This window comes from Copadichromis virginalis, linkage group LG15, assembly GCF_057382275.1.
Source record: "Copadichromis virginalis isolate Kocher_CV1m ecotype Utaka linkage group LG15, C_Virginalis_male_GT1.1, whole genome shotgun sequence".
In the NCBI taxonomy this organism is placed as follows: Eukaryota; Metazoa; Chordata; class Actinopteri; order Cichliformes; family Cichlidae; genus Copadichromis; species Copadichromis virginalis.
Window position 1 is genome coordinate 23,815,002 of NC_140632.1, and position 17,389 is coordinate 23,832,390.

At 41.5% G+C, this 17,389-nt stretch overlaps 2 protein-coding genes and 1 long non-coding RNA gene across 4 annotated transcripts; 2 read left to right on the top strand and 1 right to left on the bottom strand.

The window, feature by feature from the left end:
- The first annotated feature begins 797 nt into the window (after positions 1-797).
- LOC146692500 (uncharacterized) lies at positions 798-4,020 on the top strand. Of its 2 annotated transcripts, XR_014915218.1 has the most exons (4): positions 798-933; positions 1,653-1,752; positions 2,848-2,892; positions 3,451-4,020. It is a non-coding gene; the product is annotated as an uncharacterized LOC146692500 (long non-coding RNA). The 2 variants fall into 2 exon arrangements; XR_014915217.1 differs by having other exon boundaries at positions 805-933; positions 2,848-4,020.
- Positions 4,021-7,078: 3,058 nt separating this feature from the next.
- Positions 7,079-12,812, bottom strand: LOC146692501 (protein NLRC3-like). The gene is made up of 2 exons (XM_085432611.1): positions 10,430-12,812; positions 7,079-10,366 (listed from the first exon to the last, which is right to left on the bottom strand). The coding sequence occupies exon 1, from the start codon at positions 12,400-12,402 to the stop codon at positions 11,914-11,916; it is 489 nt and encodes a 162-aa protein (XP_085288737.1). The 5' UTR covers positions 12,403-12,812; the 3' UTR covers positions 7,079-10,366; positions 10,430-11,913.
- LOC146692502 (uncharacterized) lies at positions 8,656-11,400 on the top strand. Its single transcript, XM_085432610.1, has one exon. It carries the CDS (start codon positions 8,662-8,664, stop codon positions 10,978-10,980), a length of 2,319 nt encoding a protein of 772 aa, XP_085288736.1. The 5' UTR covers positions 8,656-8,661; the 3' UTR covers positions 10,981-11,400.
- Positions 12,813-17,389: the final 4,577 nt, after the last annotated feature.

A 17,389-nucleotide genomic window follows, 5' to 3' on the forward strand; every position in this document is an offset into this window, starting at 1 on the left:
TCAGGTGGCTCACAGTCTACAGAAGATCTGTGATGCTGTATCTTTTTATATGACTCCGTTTGACTTACGTTTGTTAACGGTGGGATGCTGGCTTCATGTTCAACACAGGATTTCTGCTGCTGGGGATCTGGAATTGGATTGTTTTCTGGTTTTGCAGCACTGTGTTGGTCAGCATTTTGACAGCTTTCTTCTGTGTTAGCTGTTTCTTGGCTGTTAGCATCTATATTCTGTGCTGTATCAAACTCCTGCTCAGCAGAATCGTCCAAAAATTTCACACGTGACAAAACCGTTTTGCCAGTAGTGGTGTGGACAGAACAGTTTTCATGTACAGGGGAGTTCTGGGAAGACCTCAGTGGTGATACTGCTACTGACTGTGCACACAGGTCCATGACGTCCTCTACAAAACCTACAAGCCGCTTAGCAGTGAAGCAATCCGGATAGCCTGAGATAAGCTCTCCCCACTGCTTGATCGAAAAACTACTGAACAAGTTATTCAAGAGGGATACCAAAGCATGTACTGAATTATCCCCATTGGTCTGAACTGTTTCATCATTTGTCATTGTGTTACAGTTCGAGCTTGCCATTTCACTTTTTTGTTTTTTATGTCTAAAATGTTGTTTTGTGTTAAACTCCGTGTTTGAACGTTTAAAGCGCTGCTGTCCCGCTGTGTGAATGCGTTTCAACTGAACAGCCAGGTCTATATATAAGGTCGGTTTAAGGTTTCTTTGTAACGTCAGGTGACGTTACAAAGAAACGTCACCAGTCAAAGGACTGGCCCGGCTCGTCATAACGAAAGGGGCGGGACAAATCTGTTGCTTAGCAACTGAAAAAAAAGGCACACCGCGCCGAATGCTACATCCGGCCTGCGACGGTACACCGCCTCCGCACCACCGTTTAAACATGAAGTGTGGATGTTAGAAGATCCCAAATATGGTGAGCTACTGGGAAATTACTCACGTTTTTGTTCTTGAGAGTGAGCGATAATAAGCGACATTTTATTGAGAAATTACAGTAGTCTGTCTACAAAAACTACAAAAATGACCTAAATAAGACAGAAGTACACATTCATTTTTATCGTTTTGTCAACAACAGGGCGCATGAGGTTTGTTCAGTATTTGTTGTGTCTACAAGGCTCAGGCGCCCCCATGAAGTGTCTTATTTGTATAGTTGAAAGCATTATAAAGGAACGCAAAACTAAATTACATATAATTATAATTCTTGGCACTTTCTGGTGTGTGTGAGTTAGTGTTTCTCTTTTATGATTTGTGGGTCCAGCATCAAATTCAGAATCCTTCCCATCACACATGAGGTCTTGAATAATCATCTTATTTTAAAGACCTCGTAGTTTGATAGTTTGCTCTCAGACTGTGGGCTTCCTTGTGGTTTTTAGGATATTTAGAAGTAGAAGGGGATCATCCTTCTGTGGAACCAGCTCCCAGTTTGAATGCAGGAGACGGACACTATCTCTACTTTTAAGATTAAGTTTCAAAGTTACCTTTTTGCCAACGCATATAGCTAGGGCTGAATCAGGTGACCATGAATCCTCCCTTAGTTACCCTGGGACTACCCTGCTGGGGGATTCCCACCATGTGTTTATACACCTCTCTGCATTCAATAATTAGTTCTTGTTCATCTCTGGCTCTCGTCCACAGTGTGTCTTTTGTCCCCTTTTTCGTCTCCTCATCCCCAAAGGGTCGCAGCGGGCTGCCCCTCCCTGACCGTGGTTCTGCCAGAGGGTGCTTCCTGTTAAAAGTGAGTTGTTCCTTCCCACTGTATTGAGGTTTTTTCTTTTTAATTGTAGACTTTCTACCTTACAATCTATACCACCTCGAGGAGACTGTTGTTGTGATTCAGCTCTGCATAAATACAATTAAATCGAATTAAGTGGGTTCAGCTGTTTTGTGAAATAAATGTGAGTGACATGGTAAGTAATAGCCTGCATGTAACTCATGGTAAGAAGAGCAATATCGCCCCCTCCTGGTTCAACCTTTTTTTCTTTGCAGTAATCTTTCCAATAATAATACATATGCACTAACCTCATGCTTGCTGTTAACAATAGCCTAAAGACACAAAATCAAGTTTAGTTTTTTCCTTAAGTTTATGTTTTTTTTTATATGGTTGGCATTTATTTTGTTTCTTTTTAATAATTATATTGATTCTATTGATTGTTTGCCAAGCACTGAGGTCTCTGCTTAGACTGTGCTACTGGGATCACTGATTTAAAAATGAGGCAAAAGCACCAAAGTTGTGCTCAAAAATAGTACAGTGAGCTACAACCTGTTGCTGTAGTAATTCTAACACACTTATTGTTTTTAAATACATACATGTTTAGTTCTTTTAAACCTAATTATATATATTTTTTTTGCAAAAGTGTCACCTAAACACCCAAATATACGTAATTCAAAACTTACTTTAATTATTACCCATTTGGCTGGTAACATGGACCCAGTCTGATGGATAGTTACTGAACAGATAGTCTTTTCTTTAAAGGCTGCATTCAGAGCAAATCATTGTAAAAACAAGACAAGTCAATAAAAAACAAGTAATAACTATAATACTAAACTACAATAGAGAGAAAATCCAGTAAATATAATTATATTATGTAAAAAATATACAAATATTTACCTCTAATTTAAAAAGACATTACAAGGGTACTAGTTTCATTTTAATCTAAACATAATCTAAATTGACACTAAATCAGTTTAAATATTACAGCTGAAGGTGATTTTAATAAATGTACTGCTGCTTGACTTTGTTTTACTACTGCAGTATAATTTATCATGTACAAAAGCTCCAAATGTTGTTTCTCTGACTTAATGTTCTGATGACGTTTGTGTTACTTTGCAGGAAATAGTCAGGACCCAGATGAACCTGTGCTGGAATTCAGTGTGGGTGAGTAATATGAGCATTTATGAAGGCTGTCCATGACCTGTAATTAAATTTAGCGTCATTAGTGCCACTCATTGCAAGTGACAGTGCACATGCTTTCAGCATGGAGTCTGCTCTTATGGTAGCAAAATAAATTCAGAAAATCTCCATCAAAAAGCAGCTCAGCAGCAGAAATATATATGGTCAGCTGGTTGTGAGTTAATGAGCATGTGAAATCAGTGTGAACATTTTGAAACAACAACTCTCCAACCTCGTAATTGTAAGACTGCCTGTGCAGCCACAGGAGCCTTCAGAGAGTCTTCCTGCTTGTCTCTTGGGTTGATTTGCTCGTGTTTTCTCACCCAGTCAATGACTGTAAAAGGGCTGGACTAATTGGAGGCAGGTGTAATTGATTGCACTGATATGCTAGTCTACTTATAGCCCACATTACAAACACTGCTGTGCTATTTTGTCTCTCAGTGCAGGTATGTAATGTGACAAAACCTCTAATGATCTGATATGTTTGGGATGGATGGGCTGTGAATTATATAGTGAATTGTCTTATTTTGTCGCTCTGTGCAGGCTTTCTACTTACAGGGTGGTGGGTCTCAGAGGACAATTGCTACCCCTGTTGAAGTGAACAACGTGTGGAGTGCAACTGGCTTTGTGGCATAGCTGGCTCTGGCCTTGGACTGTGTGTTTTTACTTTGTACCTAAATGGGACACTGGACTTCTAACTACTATTCATTGTGTTTATAAATAAAATTTTAGAATTTTATTGACTGTCATCTTTTTGCCCACGGTGGAGACGGTTGGTCAGACCTAGAATCTCTTTGTGTGTGTGTGTGTGTGTGTGTGTGTGTGTGTAACAGAGTGTGAGCAGGTCAAAAGGTCAATTCATTTATTGTAGTTTTATGGCAGCACCCTCTAGTGGCCTTGAAGCAAACAGTCTCCTAACTAAGCCATGGCATCTCTGGTCTCTCCTACTTTTGTGTGCTCTGCTGGAGGAGCAGCATTGGATCTAGTGATACTGAGTAAGCTGATTAGGACAGGCCTGGAGAAATGTGGTTTGCATGAAGTATCAGGAAAAAAACAACCTTGTATTGTAAAATAATAATACACGAATAATAAATACTTTTCATGACATTCAGATTTCTGGACTCACGAGTTCATAGAACATTAATGTTACGAAACATTGAGAAGTCTTAAAACTACATTGTATACTTATTATTTATTTACTTTAATCAGATTTGACTGGTATTTTTAAACATTAAGTTTTTGTTCCTTCAACTATTGTATTTAAGCTTATGACTCACTCACAGTATGTTTATATAACTGCCTAAAAAACGGTGAGGATGTGGCCGCAGTGGCTGAGAAGCAAGAACTTTGCTTTTTCTTCTTTTTTTTTTTTCTTTTTTTTTTTTTAAATTGGGAAGCATAAATGAACATACCAGAAAACCCTGCACGAAGGAGCCATATTTGTTTTTTGTGTGTGCATAAGATGAAGCTTTAGTATTATTACACATATGATAAGGATGTTAGCATGCAACACACAAACTCAAGTGGTGTTGCCAAGATAGTTGCTGACTGGCAAGAAACTTCTAGAAGAAATCTGGTGACAGTCCAAAGCACAAATGAACATGTTTAATACTTGTGCAAGACCCTGTGGGAAGGTGCCAGATTGCTGTATTTTGTGTGAATCAGGAAAAGTGCACGGTGATGACTAAAGCTTATAAAACATCTCTCTCCTTATGTGTGCATATATGAGAAAGAAAATTCTGCCAAAGCAACTTTAGCTTCTTGCAAGCATCAGTACACAAAGGATGCTAACACAAAGCTAGCCAAGAACCAAGAGTGATTTTAAAGTTGAACGTATGCCGACCCCAGCAGCCAAAGGGAGCTCCGGGGAGAGCTTCTTGGGGTCCAGTGATGTGTCCTGAAGAGACGACATGAGCTCTCCCTCCTGTAGGCCCACCCCAGCAGTAGGTGCTGTCTGTCTCATTCCGAGTTAACTGCTACTCCTCTACATCTAAACGAGCCAGTTGAGGAGGTTCAGGCATCTGACAAGGGTGCCTCTTGAACGCCTCCTGGGTGAGATGTTCCAGGCATGTCCCACCAGGACAGACAGGACACACCCAGGACATGTTGGGGAGATCACAGCACTCAGCAGAGAATGCCTCAGTGTCCCCCAAATAATGGAGGAGCTGGCTCGGGAGAGTAAGGTCTGGGTCTTCTCTGCTTATGCTACTGCCACCGAAACTGGACACCAGATAAGCTCAGAAAAATGAACAACCTGTTTAAATAAAGGTTAATTTAAAAAAAATGTTTGTCATTAGCTAGTCTGTGTACATGTACTTCTTCTCCAGTGTTGAAAATGTTAAACTCACAACCTGCACATTTTCTGGTTGCATCATCAAATAAATACCCCCAAAAGTAGTCTGAGTACTTTTACACTGGTTTTATGCTGCGATATTTTCAAAGTCTTTCACTGAACACATTCAGTCACACATTGTTCATCATTTATTGGAAGTTTATTGTTTAATGTCCTGTCTAAATAACTTCAGTCACCATTTGTATTCATTAATGAATAACTGACTTCTAATATTAAAAGAAATAGAAACTGTTGTGCTGTTGTTCACGTAGAAGGGCCTGCTGCTGGATGTCCAGACTTTGTGCGTCAGCAGGAGGGTCAGGGTACAGGGTTCGAACCTCCTCATGAGATGTCGTATCTGCTGGATAAAAGCAAGCTACATCACATCTGGGATTGTCCTAGAGCTGCCCTACAGTAACAATCAACTGACTAATATATGAAATACTTGCAGTAGCACAATAATAAACACAAAGCAAAAAAGTGTTTAGTGAAGATAAAAAACCCCATCAAAGTTTTAGTTTGGATAAAGGGAGACAGAGCACCAATCTAAACAAGTCTAAACCATCTGGCACCTCCACACTTGTAAGAACAGCATGACCAAAGTGATTGTAGGAGGAAACAACCTTGACTTCCTTTACATAGCTTAGTACTGAGAATAAAAGAAAAGCATGATTAGAATTATTTGTGCTTCTTCTTCTTTCGGCTGCTCCCTTTAGAGGTCGCTACAGTGGATCATCCGCCTCCATCTCTCTATTTCTAGCATCCTCCTCAGTCACACCAACCCCCTGCATGTCCACCTTCACTACATCCACAAATCCTTTCTGTGGTTGTCTGAAAACATCATCCACGGAGACTCTTGCCTGATCTCATCTGTCAGCCTCTCCATCACCAGTGCAAACAAGAAGGGGCTCAGAGCCTCTCTCTGATGTAATCTCAACCCATCACATACTTCTCTGCCCCTCAGGACTTTCTTATGCAGCACCACAGTTACTCTCTTCGCACCTTATCATAGCCTTCACTCCTACCCTCTCTATGCCTCCCGTCTCCATCCTCTTCAGAGTTGCCTCACTTCCTTCTCTAATTCAATTTTCGTCCAAAGTACTCCTTCTCCCTTCTCAACACACTTTCTTCACATTAGCACATTTCCATCTCTATACTTGGTTACTCTCTTCCAGCACAATTTATGTGCCTTGCCATTCATTAAAAATCATTTTCTCCTTAGTGTCCAGCCTCACATACAACTCACTACTCAGCTGTAACTTTATTAATCCCTCGGGAGGGGTCCTCTGGGGTTTTCACAAAGCTGAATAAACGTCAAACAGAAAACTGATTAAACAAAGTGTGAGACGGTGGAGAATTGACGCCAGCGCCCGGTTATATTTTAGACAGCAAGGAGCAGACGCAGTTTCACTCCACCGAGGGAGCTCGTGACGTACTACGCGGCTTTCTTTAGACCGCGAAGGCGGGTCCTCAGGTGGAAGCAGCCTCTGAATTTGGACACCCCCGCTGTTTCCGGCCAGCCAATAATAACGGTGACATTTAACGTATTTTGTCGAATAAATAAACACTGTAAAATATATTTGCCCCCCCCCCAACAGCCCTTTGAATGTTGGCAAGTATGAACCGTCTGCTCGGTGTTTCCTAAAACGTTAAAGCACGTTTGGCTTCACACTGACAAACAGACCCAGCTTCGGCACAAACCTAAGCTAATATGACACCGGAGCGGAAAGGCTGATTATGTTTCCAAGATGGTTTGTGTTTTTTAAAAGGAAGGAAACCTTCCTCAAAGCGGGCAGAGCAGTGGAGCCGCCGAGGGAAAAGCACACGATACAAAAACTGTAGAATTAAAAATATAATTTATTATGTTTAAATAGTTAAAAATATAAAATGAATTAAAACAACCTTGGCCAAGGGAAGACACAATAAAAATCAATAACACACAACATTAGAAGTCCAGTGGAATCCACCACGGCCTAAAAGTCACAGAAAACTAAGAGGTCCAGCGTAGTATTAAAAGAGGGAAACCCAGCGGAGTCCTCGCCTTCCTCCCCGCATTCCACGTCCTGGTGCACTGAAGAAAGGGAGGGAGCGGCAGTCACTATTCCTTTGGCAGTTTACTTTATAAAAAGGATAAGTCAAAGACTTACCCGGGTGGGCAGAGCTCTCAACTCCGCCCGCCGCTTCCTCAAACTGCAATCGGCACCGCGGTCTCACTGCTTCTGTTCTCCCGCAGTGCACGAGCTGGCTCTTGTCGTTATTGCCACCAGACTGCCGCTACGCGTCCCTAGTCGCTGGTCATCTGCCTTTTTTTCCTCTGATAGTTTCCCCTTTCCAGTCGCTGGTAATCTCTCTTCCCAGTCGCTGGTCGTCTGCTCCATCTGATCATCTCTACTCTCTGATCGTCTCTCGCTCTCCCCTCTGATCGTCTGTGTCTTTCCTCTGTCTGTCTCGCATTCTCCGTGTTACATTTTTGTTGAACACCGGCTCCAAACCTCTTATGTGTCCTTGAGCACTCTGTAAATTACCTTTTCTTTTCTCTCAGGTGTGTCCAATTAGTAAAAACGGGGGGGAAAGGCGGAGTCTCTCCAGGACAATTTGCCGGCAACTAAAAACATGCAAACTAAATAAAACACTGCACAAAATACATGCAATATAAAAAATAAATATATACACTTCACATAAAAATACAGCACAGCAAAACAACGTCCGTCTTCCCTGGATGACACTAACTAACCGACCAAAGAGCCGCGTTAAGTGGCGATATCACTAACGTCACGTAACTTAGCCGAAGGTTAGCTAAATTTGACTTTGTAAGACTTTTTCATTACGCTAACATTTGTGATATGACTGCACTATGCTGCTGTTGTTGACTCCACTTAATTCTACAATTCTTTCATTATGCTAACATGTGTCCTGGTGTATATATGAAGTGGGATAAAAACCCAGAACTAACTTTTAAGAGTTTATTTCTTCTCCGCTTCGACCGTCGGCCATTTCCCCAAAACGTCCTCCAACCTATGATTCCAATGAATCCTGGTGGGTCAGGAACTGCTTTTAAGCATCTTGTAATCGTCGTTCCAACACAGCGTGTTTGTTTTGATTCGTAGACCCCGAAAATGGTGCCGGGCTCCCACAATGCATTGCGGCGTGCCGTCAACTCCAAAGCGTCATTCAAATCTGTGAGCGCGCAAGGAACGCCGCCTCTCCGCGTGCGTTTCTTGTGACGTCACTGGCAGATCAAAGGCGTTCGCGCTGGTCTGTCAGTAACGTCACAGACAACCGAGCCTATAAATAACGGCTCTCAGACAGAAAAATCAGAACTCGATGCTCATGTGTTTGCAAAACGTTCAGCAGTCGGCGCTCTGTAATACAAGAAAATTCTCACACGCTCAAACGGAGAAAATCTAATTTGTGACACAACAATGGAAACCATCAACGAAAATTCAATCGTGGTCACACCAGACCAGATTATCCCGCCAATCAACAGGTGCTTTGAAAGGCTCTCTGAAGTTCAGTGGAGCATTATAGAAAATGGAAAATGCGACTCCAGCGTCCATGCCGTGCTCGCTGATATGATTTCTGAAATCATTCAGATCGCCTCTGCCAGCATCCTGAGGATTGCCCTTTCTGTTATTCAGGAACCCATGATAAGGGAAGAGTTTATGGATGAGGGGAAAATAAGGGTGTCCCTCGGAGACTCGATCTCAGCTGCCATCGCCGGCGCTCTTAATGTCTCAAAACAGCAAGATAAGAGCGCTGACAAGCTGACGCTGATGGTTGAGGAAGAGATCTCAGAAAAGGTCAGCTCAACCATTGCACTGATTGAAAAAAGCCCCGATTTCCCAGTAGACCCTGCCGTTTATGTTAGCGGCAAATTTAGTAGTATTAAGAAACTACACCGCATGGTTTGTTGCGCTGCCTCATGCCTGAAAAGGTATGCAGCATGTAAGCTGCGCTGCCAGTGTGGGACAAATGGGTCTCATTCCAGTACAGAACGTACTGGTTCAAAAATATCAGTGAAATCAGCAATCGCAGAGATTTCTGTTATTCTGTCAACAAGGAGCTCAGATGGAGAGATGACAGGAAAAGATAAAGATGAGCTCCCAGAAGAATCACAAAGCCATATAAAACCCACTGCAGAAACACAAAGTATCCAGGCTCCAACCCCAGTAGAAATGGTTGCAGTTGACATCGTAGGTGAGATACTTGCTAACATGGATTCAAGCAGTGAAGAGCTCTGTGAGAAATGTAACTTACCCAAACCTGCCTTTAATGCAGGCTTAATTATCCACAAGGTGAGACACTTCTTCTCCAAATGTGTGCCATCCACCTCACACGCCAGGCTCAAAGCACGCAAACACAACTTTTCCATGTTTGCAAAAAAACAATTTGAAAAAATGAAAACAGAGCTGAAAAAAAGAATAAAGGCAAACAGGAAACATTTTGTTTGTCTACAAAACATTTGCAATCACCCCAAGAAGGAAACTGCGCCCTCCAATGAAAGTATAGTTTTCATTCTCCCAGGGTCAGTACCTGAAACGGCTGCTCCCCAGAGTACAGAGGCTCATCGCTCCCCTTCTCCACATACGGCAAGCCTGGGAACCGCAATTAAACGTTCTTCTTCAGTCGACTTTAACGTCATTAGATCAGACGTTAATCAGTTATTTGACAAATTAACAAAGAAAGAAGAACTCTTCCTCATCGATAAGACCTTGGGGGACTTTAAAAATAGTGGGCATATCAGGAATTTTACGGAGGACTTAGTGGCAAACCTGTTTGATCTACTTACGGTGGATCGAGGCTATCAAATCCCCATACCTCTAATGGGTAGGTCCCTCTCAGACACGGTCATCTCCAGGACTCCGAAATCAGTACAGGGCTCAAAGCGTCGCATTTCTGCTGAAGTCCTCTATGTCCTCATAGATGACACAGTAGAAAGGTTTTTGCAGAAGCTTTTACTCTTCTGCAATGAAGAGAAAGATCAAATGATTCAAATGGACAAGATTTCTGGGGCCCTGGAAGACATCCACAACTTTATTAAAAGAGCACAGACCACAACACAGGAAAAAAGCCCTGATTCAGATGGCAGAGGAAAAGAATCTGGTGCATCACTTCCAACACCAAAACCTGGGAGCATTTCTCCAGATAAATGCTCTGTGGCATCTGACAAGTCACCTCCAACGCCACAACCTGGGAGCATTTCTCCAGATAAATCATCTGGAGCCTTGAGCCTGAAACACTCTCTCAAAGATTCCTCCAAAATATCAGAGATGGATTCTGTGTCAGGTTCATCTTCTGATGTTGAGAAAATTTCCAATGACCTTGCGTTGCTCCTTATCATGAGAGTCATCTATAAATCTAAACCTGAGACCCAAAAGTTTGCTGCTCGGATCGCAACTACTACAAAAGAAATAGACACGGTCATCAACCGTCTGAGCAATCTAATGCAGCCTGAACTCAGCAGCACAGCGTCTGCCACAAGTCTGACAAATGACAAGACAAAGTTCATCAAGAAAATAGCCAAACGCCTCATCAAGGAGTTTGGCTCCCCAGACAATGTCTTAAAGGCTTTGATGGCAAATGATTCATCTTTTGATGAGGCTCTGATTAGACATCTAAAAATCACTCTCGGAGTCATCCCGGGTCCCCCAAAGACGTCCAAAATATCCAGGTTTTTTTCTGCGGTGGGAAAAACATTGCTAAAACCCTTCAGGTGGTTCACTAAAGCCAGAGATCATTAAAATGACCATTTTGGCTTTTCCCACTGCCCTGCTTCTTTTAAAATCTTGAAGCAGACTTTTAGCACCAAATCCTTTTTTTAAAAACATCACCATAAAATTTTGGGATCAGCCCTCAAATCCAAATTTTAGAACTGTAGTTCACGCCATCTCGTCTCCTTTTGATTTCCATCCCCCCAACCGGTCGCAGCGGATGGCCGTCCCTTCTGAGCCCGGTTCCGTTGGAAGTTTCTTCCTGTTAAAGGGAGTTTTTCTTCCCCACAGTCGCCTCGCGCTTGCTCAGAGGGGGATCATTTGATTGTTGGGGTTCTCTGTAGTACAGTAGGGCTTCGACCTTACAGTACAAACAGGGAGGAGACTTTGGCTTGATTTTTAAAATATCTAATTCGGCATGAAATAAAAAAAATCCAAATTAAAAATGCATTCCAAGTTTGTTTGTGTTTTTCTTCTGTTGTCAAATATGTAGAAAGTGTTACACGTGTGATTTTAGTCATTTTGCATCAGTTTGTAGCCGACGTGTCTGTTTGTGATCATCCTGCATCTGTTTTTGTCTGATTCGTGTCTTAGTTTGGTCAATTTACATCACTTTTGTGGCCCAATTTAGTTGTTTTGCATGTATTTGTGGCAAAATGTGTGGACGCTGTTTGACGTTGCTATGTTTTGTCTTAATGCTTCACTTTGGTTGTTTATGTATGTGCTCATTTTGATTCTAGATGTAGACCTGACATCTGAAAATTAGCACCTAGTCCACTTCGAACATTTTTTTTAGTCCAAATAAAAAAATTTGGACTAATAAAAGTCCAAATAAAAAAATGTTAATACATTTTTTTTTATTTCGCCAACCTTGTAGAGCAGTGGTTCCCAAACCTTTTTTGCTAGGCCCCCCTTTGTTTTACAAGAAAAATGTTCGCTAAAAAATATTATTAGCCAAAGCTTTCACTGGAAGTCAGTTACTGGTGTCAGGCCAGCTCCCACTTCTTCTTTTGTGTTACTTCTGCATATAAGTATACACAAAGAGACATTGAGACCTGAATCACAAATAAAAGCCACCTTCAAGATTAACAAACACTGTTTAAAGAGCTCCGTATAAACTTCTGTGTGCAACAAGGCCTCTGTAGCATCCAGACCACACTGATCTAGGTCTTCTTGGTAGAAGAAGGTGTTTCCTTTTTCCAGATGTTTAAATGCCAGCCTCCCCAGATTCAGAAGAAATTTCCTTTCAGTCATCTCACTTGTTTCATGTCCCCCCACATGTTTGTTCCCCTTCTTCATCTGAACCAACAAGAAGTGTGAGTACATGTCAGTCAGGGTCTTGGGCAGCTCTCCTCTCTGCTCTGTAGTCAACATGTGCTCCAGAACTGTAGCAGTGATCCAGCAGAAGACTGGGATTCTACACATGATGTGGAGGCTCCTGGATGTCTTCATGTGGGAGATGATTCTGGACAGCTCTTCATCACTGAATCTCCTCCTGAAGTACTCCTCCTTCTGGGCATCAGTGAAGCCTCGTACTTCTGTTACCCTGTCAACACGTCTAGGAGGGATCTGATTGGCTGCTGCAGGTCGGGGAGTTATCCAGACGAGAGCCGAGGGAAGCAGATTCCCCTGGATGAGGTTTGTCAGCAGCTGGCTGACTGATGACTTCTCTGTGACATCAGACAGCAGCTTCCCGTTGGTGAAATCCAATGATCCAAGTCTGCTTTCATCCAGGCCGTCAAAGATGAACAAAAGTTTACAGACAGCGAGCTTCTCTGCTGTGACCTTCTGTAATGTTGGATGGAAAACATGGAGCAGCTCCAGAAGACTGTACTGCTCGTCTCTGATCAGCGACGCTGTTGGTCAGAACCACTCTGATGGGTCTCTGTTGGTCAGGTAAGGCTTTAAAGGTGTCGTGACACCTGACTGTAATGTCATCAAGAGCCTCCATCTTGGAAGCTGTCTCCAGCTGCATCACCTCATGTTGGTTATGAACGTCTTCATTCTGTCCCTCTGTGATGTAGAGCTCAGTGTAGATCCTGTTCGGGAGGGTTCCACTTCCTGTATTATCAGTTTCTTCAGTCACACTTTCAAACCTCCTCCTCAGACTGATCTTATATTCTTCTAAAACCTCTTCCAGACTCGCATCTGCTGATTGACAACAAGAAACCAAAAAGAATGAAATGTCTTTAGTGTGTGAAACTGCATGAAAAACAGACTTTTATCTTTTGACGGGAGGGATGGGAATGGTGTTAAGCATTGTAAATTGTAAATAAGCTTCAGAAAATAGTGTAACATGACATTTTCGGCATTAAGTTATAACCAGTGTGTGACTTATTTAAAACATTTTGATTCATAATCAGAACCTTTTTTTGTCACAGCAGAGACAAGAAGCAACTGTTAAAAATGTTCCTAATGAGACATTTTAAGAGGAGGGAAAATCCCCCTCATACTGGCTTCACATCATTGGCTCCCTGTTAAATCCAGAGCTGAATTCAAAATGCTTCTCACATAAAAAGGGCCGTAATAAAACAGCCCCATCTTATCTGAGAGGCCTCACAGTATCATATCAGATAGATGGAGCACTTTGCTCTCAGCCTGCAGGTTTTATCCTGCCCTCCTCCCCTCATTCCAACCAGTCGTGGTGGATGGCGGCCCGTCACTGAACCTGGTTCCGTCTCAGTGTTCGACTGTACAAAGAGAGAGTTTTTCTTTCTTAATGTCTCCAAGTCGTTGCTCGTAGGGAGTTGTCTGAGGCTTTATTACTGAGGCTTTACCTAACACTATAAAGTGCCTTAAGGTGGCTGTTGTGACTTGGTGCTATATGAATAAAATTTAAGCGATAGCAGAAAAGCAACAAAAACTGTTAACCCAAGAAAATAATGGAAGGAAATAGTTCTGAATATGCTTAATACGCGAATCCTCATCTTATATAGTTCATGTAATCTGCTACATGTAATTTCATTCAGTGTGATGTTATATGTAATCTGTGTGGGAAAAACGAGTTATTGTCGTCTTAGTGAGCTCTGTGGGTCAGACGTTTCTGGCTCTGTACGAAGAGAGGGCTCGTGAGCGCGCTCCATTTGTTCTCCATGTGATCCTTTACTCTCTCTGTGCTACTGCGTCTCTTTGCCTGCTGTGCTACACCCTGGGATTACTGTTGCTGTTGTTTGGCCATTTACATGATTCTGTTCTTGTTGTACAGTAGCTGCTTAATAAAGTGTGTACATGAACTCTGCTCTTCTTTAGATGATCTTTTGTTGAGTGTTTTTTTTGTTTTTTATTTCATCTAAAAATCTACAAATGACCAGCTAAACTTTTGGCCCAGCAGCACACGCAGCCATACAAACTATTTCATTTTGAGCTGCTGCTATGAAATCAGAGCCAAATGGAAAAGCCTGCTGCAGCGTTTTTTACTCTGATTTTCTGTTTGTATTTGGATTCAGCCAGTATCCAGTATTTTGATCATTTATTTCCAACAAACAATTGAATCCTTTCGTTTCTAACACATCACCCAGTTTGCATCAGTATTGATCTCCAGCATGTTTTTCTCCGCGCGAGAGCCATTATGTTTTCAGTGTGTTCCTCTGATTGTTTTGAGTAGTATATATTGAGGATTGCCTGATATTGTGAGCAGGTGGGGAACATGACAGCTGAACTTTAGCAAACCAGGTGAAAAATAATTAAGACAATCACAAAGCAGGAAGTAAAACTAACGTGAGACATGAAAGGAAACAACATTCAAAGTAAAACAGGAAAAAAACCTATACCATAAAAAATCGAATGAAATCTTTTTCATGCACCTACAAAACAAGAAGTCAAGTTTTCAAAAATGTGTTCATCAGCACACGGATACCGACTCTTACTTTGGACAGAGATGCCACAACTGGTAGCGACTGAATCCTCTGAGACATCTTGACCCAAAGCACAGCAGGACAACTGCTCCTCCTCCTCCACACCAACATCACTGTTCTCTCTGAGGACACAAAGGGAAAATTATTATTACCAGTGCAACTGTCAAAGTGACCAAAGTGACTCACACGCAGGTGTTTACAGTGCATTCATCTGTAGTGAATAGTGAAGCACAGTTCAAAAAGACAACAGGACGAGTTGATGCAGGAACTTGCCTTAGTTAAAGGTACAGCTGCACAAACTAAGTTCAAACCTGATCCTTTTCTATGCAGAGCTCTTCTCTAAGGTCAAAAGTGTTCTCCTCAAGGTTTCCCACCCAATGACTGCTTTCAGTTTGTCACGTTAGGTGCAGTGTGGAAGATTATTCCACGATCAATGGTGTTGGTTATATTGTAGTGGTTTTCTTATGGGGAGGGTTTTGTTTCCCTTTGGTTTGCTGACCCCCAGACTTGGTCTATTCCAGATGCTCACCTGAATCAGGTAGAGTATAACAGGAAGCCATTTGCTTTTCAGAAGGGTTGGATTCTTTGCTGTATCACCATGTGTTCTCATTAATAAAGTACATTTTACTCCAGTCTCGTGCTATTTTAGTGGAAGTGACCCATGACCGTCGGCCAAAACTGACAATATGACTATTAAAAGTCTGAGTAATACTGTAATTTTCTGCTGCTCATTCCTGTGCAATATCCCATCTGACCTCCCGTCATATTTCTTTTCAAGATTTTCTTATTTAATCACTAGTGTACATATATTTATAGATACATATATATATATATTTAGTCATCTTTTCTCTTTTACCACGTCTTTCAAATATTTTGCTCTTTACTATTTTTCTATTTTTTATTTTATTTTATTATATTTTATTATATTTTCTTCTACTGTACCATGCTGCTGAGTGACTGCTGCTCGTCAAACACATTTCATTGCAATGTTGACCCTGTGCTAACTTGCATATGACAAATAAAACTGAAAACTGATAAAACTGAAAACAGTAAAGGCAAAGGGAACACATCAAGTAAGGATTTCACACTCCCACTCACAACGGCACTTTCAAAGCATAAAGCCAAATGCTTCAAAATTTCATTTTGAAGCATTTTAAAAATGAATGTGTTTGAGTTTCATTGCTCCAAAGCAATGTTTTCATATAAGCAAGATAACAACCAGTTTGCAACCATGTAAGTACAGTCCTCTATTGTGAACAGACGTGTTGGCAATCTGTCTGCGTTTATAAATTAGACAACAGTTATTTGCAGATCTTCATCAATCTGCCTGAGAGTGATTGCAGTCGGTCTGAGTTGGACTGCAACTGTTTTGAGTCAGGTTGCCTCCAAGGAGGCAGTTTATTATTTTCCTTTCCTAGTTGGACAGATGGCTGTTGTTTTGTTTTTACTGTAGTGTGCTGGGCCATTAATGGCTCAGGGGCTGCAGCGTATCCGCGCCAACACCTAAGGCCAACGTGGAATCACCGGTCAGACTAACATAAAGAAAGAATCTGTTAAATTACACATTTGTATTCATTAAGTCACAGACAATGAAAACAAGCAGAAATCAAGATGTAATATTTTTATAATTTTATTGATGTTAAATTAAAGTCCCAGCTTAGTTATGTTATCAGTGCAAGTCACTTCAATCTGTATAGCACCAAAGGAAACAATGGTGTTTTCAAGGTGCTTCACACTGTAAGGTAACAACTTACAGTATTAAAAAGAAAACCCCAAAAGAACAAACCCCTCTGAGCAAGCACGAGGCGACAGTGGGAAGGAAAAACTCCCTTTTAAGAGGAAGAAACCTTCGACAGAACCAGGCTCAGGGCGGGGTGGCCATCTGCCGCGACCATTCCTGGGGATTTCAAAAATGACTTGATCTGATCTAAATGTAAAACTAGCTCATTTAAAGTGTCCAGTGAGTTTTAGAAAATATTTTGCTGTTGATATCACGATGTCACTATAAAGTGGAAACTTTGTTTCTTCCCTTACACCTCCCAAAAAATGCACGCACCGATGAGAAGCACTTAGATATGCAACTTGGTTCTGTGAATATCTTTCTTTTGAAAGTTTTAACAATATCTTCATCAAGATCTTGGAAGTTTAATTGCCAGAATGTCACCAAAGATGCATGCTTCCATCTTTTACAGAGGGATTTGAAAACCCTCTCGCTGAGTTTCTTGAACTTCTCTGGTGGGATTTTGTCGTATCTGGCCCTGATTTCAGTCCAGATTTTCATGGTAAGCCGGTTGGAGATAGCTTCAGCACTTTCAATGCTGAAGACTGTGCCTGATTTTTTTGAAACCTGGGAAATCAGTCCTTCCACAAAGATTTCCACTGAAAGTCTGCATCTTTCTTTCTTTTCATATGATTCCAGTCTATCAGTAACTGTTACTGCCAACAGGTGTTCTTGGAATACTGAAGTAGTTATGATATTAAATATTGGTTGTTCCATTAAATTCATTGAATCCTCCTCCCCACTCCTCCCCATTTTCAATGATATTAGTGACAATTTATGTAATTTGTCACAAATATCAGTGAAA